This window comes from Lotus japonicus, chromosome 4 (assembly GCF_012489685.1).
Source record: "Lotus japonicus ecotype B-129 chromosome 4, LjGifu_v1.2".
Classification (NCBI taxonomy): domain Eukaryota; kingdom Viridiplantae; phylum Streptophyta; class Magnoliopsida; order Fabales; family Fabaceae; genus Lotus; species Lotus japonicus.
This window is the reverse complement of record NC_080044.1, coordinates 63,822,119-63,827,088: the sequence shown is the minus strand read 5'-3', so window position 1 is coordinate 63,827,088 and position 4,970 is coordinate 63,822,119. Positions and strand designations below refer to the sequence as shown.

The 4,970-nt window shown below is 39.9% G+C and overlaps 1 protein-coding gene across 1 annotated transcript; it reads right to left on the bottom strand.

Moving 5' to 3' along the window:
• LOC130716197 (uncharacterized) lies at positions 1 to 3,761 on the bottom strand. The gene is made up of 4 exons (XM_057566397.1): positions 2,707 to 3,761; positions 2,517 to 2,610; positions 791 to 1,425; positions 1 to 685 (listed from the first exon to the last, which is right to left on the bottom strand). The coding sequence occupies exons 1-4, from the start codon at positions 3,697 to 3,699 to the stop codon at positions 173 to 175; spliced, it is 2,235 nt and encodes a 744-aa protein (XP_057422380.1). The 5' UTR covers positions 3,700 to 3,761; the 3' UTR covers positions 1 to 172.
• Between the last annotated feature and the right edge of the window lie 1,209 nt (positions 3,762 to 4,970).

Below are 4,970 nucleotides of genomic sequence, written 5' to 3'. Positions count from 1 at the left end.
TAATTTTTTTTAATATAGATAATAATTTATTTTATTTCCTTAACTAAAAAATGGAAGACGATAAACGAAGCACACAATAATATATTTTATTTTCTTAACTTAAAATGCAAGACAACAAACTAAGCACACAACACACAAATAACGTAATTAGTACGATACAAATCATCTTCCATCACGAAGCATTTGCAAACTTTGTCCATATGTGCTTCACTAGATCTGCTTGCAGTTCGTGATGAACGTTCGAATCACGCAACTCGGATCTAGCACGCACATGATTTGCAAAAGCGGGTAACACCTCGGTCGAGTATGGTTGCAGTGTACTAGATCCACCTTCCCCAGATTGCTCAAAATCGGTCCAACGTTGAGCAAATGTATCTCGTTCATCCTCAACAATCATATTATGTAATATGATGCATGACCTCATAATGATACCCAAATCAGCTATGTCCCACAAACGAGCTGGTTCACGGATGATTTTAAAACGAGCTTGAAGAACTCCAAATGCACGTTCGATGTCCTTCCGACATCTCTCCTGAACTTGTGCAAACAACTTATCCGGTTCACTTTGAGGAAGTCTGATCGATTTGACGAAAGTTGGATAAGAAGGGTAGATACCATCAGCTAGATAGTATGCCATATTATAGGGACGTTGATTCACAATGAAACTCACAGTTGGAGCCTTTCCCTGTTCCACATCATCAAACACTGGTGATCGATCTAGAACGTTTATGTCGTTCAACGTTCCCGGACATCCAAAAAAGGCATGCCAGATCCATAGATCATGAGATGCAACTGCTTCAAGAATAACTGTAGTGGTTCCCTTATCCCCTCTAGTAAATTGACCTTCCCATGCTTTAGGACAATTTTTCCACTCCCAGTGCATGCAGTCAATACTCCCGATCATGCCTGGGAACCCCCTTTGTTCACTAACCTGTAGTATTCTTTGCAGGTCCTCTTGAGTTGGTGCTCTCAGGTACTCGTGCTCATACAATCGTATGATTCCATTACAGAATCTACGTAAACACTCCAGTGCTGTAGTACCTCCTATTTTGATGTACTCATCGACTGCATCTGCTGCCACACCATATGCTAACATTCGCATTGCTGTGGTACATTTTGCTAAGGGTGATATACCTTCTTTCTTGGCTGCATCAACTCGCTGGGTGAAGTAGTTATCACTACTTGAAAGGTCCGCAACGATTCGAAGGAAAACGTGTTTTTGCATCCGGTACCGACGACGAAACATTGAATCGTCATATGTAGGCTCATTGGCAAAGTAGTCGTCAATTAGCCTTCGGTTTGCTGCTGCATGATCTCTACGGACATACTTTCTACGAGGTGCACTATCTTCCAAATTTTGGTTTGGACCCAACCCTAATTGGTTGAGTATAAAAGCTTCTTCAAGTTGAGAATTTTGAAGGTATGTTGCAATATCAAAAGGATTTTCACAAGGATTCTCAAAAGGATCAAAAGGATCCATTTGTTGTGAAATTCGAAGTAGAAAGTAAGAGGTTTTGGATATTGGTACATAAATTGATCTATGAATCCATATATATAAGTAAATTGAATGGTGGACACTGACGGATTCAAAACAAGTTACCCACTAGAGTTAATAATCGGAAAAGGACTAGATTCGAATTGAGTGGAGCATATTCAAACCCAATAACCCATACACTAAAGCCGAACACTGCAGACTTGACACCACTGGCAAATTATTAAAGCAAACCCCACCGACTTGACACCACTGACAGATTCGAAACAAGTTACCCACTAGAGTTAATAATCGGAAAAGGACTAGATTCGAATTGAGTGGAGCATATTCAAACCCAATAACCCATACACTAAAGCCGAACACTGCAGACTTGACACCACTGGCAAATTATTAAAGCAAACCCCACCGACTTGACACCACTGACAGATTCGAAACAAGTTACCCACTAGAGTTAATAATCGGAAAAGGACTAGATTCGAATTGAGTGGAGCATATTCAAACCCAATAACCCATACACTAAAGCCGAACACTGCAGACTTGACACCACTGTCAAATTATTAAAGCAAACCCCACCGACTTGACACCACTGACAGATTCGAAACAAGTTACCCACTAGAGTTAATAATCGGAAAAGGAGTAGATTCGAATTGAGTGGACCATATTCAAACCCAATAACCCATACACTAAAGCCGAACACTGCAGACTTGACACCACTGGCAAATTATTAAAGCAAACCCCACCGACTTGACACCACTAACAGATTGGAAACAAGTTACCCACTAGAGTTAATAATCGGAAAAGGAGTAGATTCGAATTGAGTGGAACATATTCAAACACAATAACTCATACATTAAAGCCGAACATTACAGACTTGCCATCACTGACAAATTATTAAAGCAAACACAACATACTTGACGACAACACTGACAAATGGTTAAAGCAAACACCACAGACTTGACACCACTGGCGGGTTTGACCGAATACAGACAAATACTCGATTGAAATTAATTACCAAATAGGTCTTGGGCCAACTTACTCAACAGCTCTTTCTTACGGTCATCGAGATCCTCTTCAGAACTTAGCTTGAGATACAAATTGGTTTTCATCAATTGGTTAGTCTGTTCTTGCACCATTGTTAGCTTATCAATTCGTGCAATCTCTTGAGCCTTCAAATCTTTGTATTCAACCCAAACTTTCCCCTTCTCCTCAACGACAGGTTCTTTACTTTTCTTTTTATTCTTTCTTTTAACTGCCTCCCTACCCATTGGACGAGGAATTGATCCTATAGTGGTTGAGCCACATGCATCACTGTCGTGAGATCTCTTAGATCCACTACTTGCTGAGCCACCATTTCCTCCTACTTGACTACAAAAACGTGGTAGATCACGGAGAGCGATCCATTCTTCCATCAAAGTAAATTGAACATTCTTCCCACATGCGAATAATTCCTGCGCTTTTGCCAAAACATCATTATCCGACCAACCGCTTCCTTGTTGACGCTTAGCGGCATCATAAGCGCCAATCCATTTACCCAGTATTTTGTTCATATAATTCCAACGGTTTCGACATGCAATTCCATCACGCGGAGGATCGAATGAGCAATGCTCATTACAATACTCAGCAATATCTCTCCAAAATGTTTCTCCTTTCTGGTTTTTCCCCACAACACTGCTTGTTCCACAGTTAATCCACCCACTAATTAGCACCAAATTTTGTGCAGTGTTCCATGCGGGTGCATGCGTTTTTTTGCTCTTAGGAGTGACTTCATTGACTTCATTATCAGCTGACCCGTCACCAAGATTGACTTGTGTTGAAAATTCCGGAAATTCCGGTCCATCAACACTAGGAAAATTTTCACGAACCATTGGCATATAACCACTAGACTGGGGTGTTTGAGATGGATATCTCACAGATCCATAAGATGGATGAAAGTTTGGAACAAATGATGACTGGTTCGAATATTGATTTGGATCTGGATAATAGTTTGGATTTTGAGGATGTTGGTTGGAGAATTGATGTGGGACTTGAAAATAGTTTGGATTTTGAGGACGTTGGTTGGAGAATTGATGTGGGACCTGATAATTGGTGGGATTTTGAGGACGTGGGTAAGAAAATTGATTTGGATCTTCATAGTTGTTGGGATTTTGGTTGGAAATTGGGTAGCTTGAAGAATTCTGGGTGTTGTAATGATGATTGTTGGGATCCATTTCAAAACAAATGCTAATAGAAGGATAATAAGATGGTGAGAGAGATAATAAGATGGGGAAAAACTTGGTTTTTTTTTTCTGTGTCCAAATCTAACAAACCAAGTCTCTATTTATAGAGAAAAAAAAGTTATGAATTTTGGTAAAAAAAAAAAATTAAAATTATTTTTTTTCAACAAGATAATTCAGTTTAAAGTTTTTAAAAAAAAAAAAATCCGGTCCGCCAATGGGACGCTGCCACGCGTCCCATCCTATCCTCTCTGTCCTCTCTCTCCTCTCCAACTGACACGACACGCGCCTTGTCGGCGCGTGTCGTGCACGCGCCCAACGTGCTCCAATCCGGAGCTGCCACGTGGCTCCGGATGGCTCTCTCAACAATGTTGAAACCATTCAACATTTTCCCTCCTTCAACAATATTCAACAGACCATTGTAAGTATTAAACAAGTTTCAACAACATTAAACAAGAGAAAAAACAGACCATTGTAAGTGGTCTGATTAAAGAAGACCAGTAGAGTACAGGAAGTTGGCTACCTACTCCCCTATCCTTTCTTTAAGATCTTTTCTAGATTGCTTTTCCGACCCATGTGTAGTTAGGCACATGCCTTCCTAGAAGGCTTTGTCTCTCCTGAAAGATTAGGCTATGTTAGCTAATCTATTGTCCGGTATAGGCTCTTATTCTTCATGTATTTGTTGTGAGTCTTGTCGTAGGACATTTTGTTTCTCAGACCGGTTATTGGGCCGTATTTACTCTAAATACAATGAAGCTTTGACAAAAAAAGGGTTTACACGATGGCAACAACACAAAATGAAATTCAGGTTCCCTGAGAACAAATGTCCTACGCGATATTGGGTCAACAGGTTCGACAATCGACTAACAGTAATAGCAGTAACTAAAACACAAGTAAACAAGACACAAGAATTGTTAACCCAGTTTAGTGGATTTGGATCCTCTCCATCCTCTCTCCATCCAAATCTGAGCTATTGATTTTGAAATTTAAAGGTGAGGATTAATTCATGTTTTTTCTCTCTTCTTAAATTGATCCAAGCCTTTAAATACAATATATTTTTTTCTCTCTTCTTAAATTGATCCAAGCCTTTAAATTTCAAAGTCAATGACTCATATTTGGATGGAGAGAGGATGGAGAGAACCTGGATGGAGAGGATCCAAATCCCAGTTCAGTGAAAAACTTCACCTACGTCTGGAGGGTTTGCACCCAAAGAAAGAAAATCCACTATCTCAAGATTCAGGAATTACAGACACTCATGAACACCA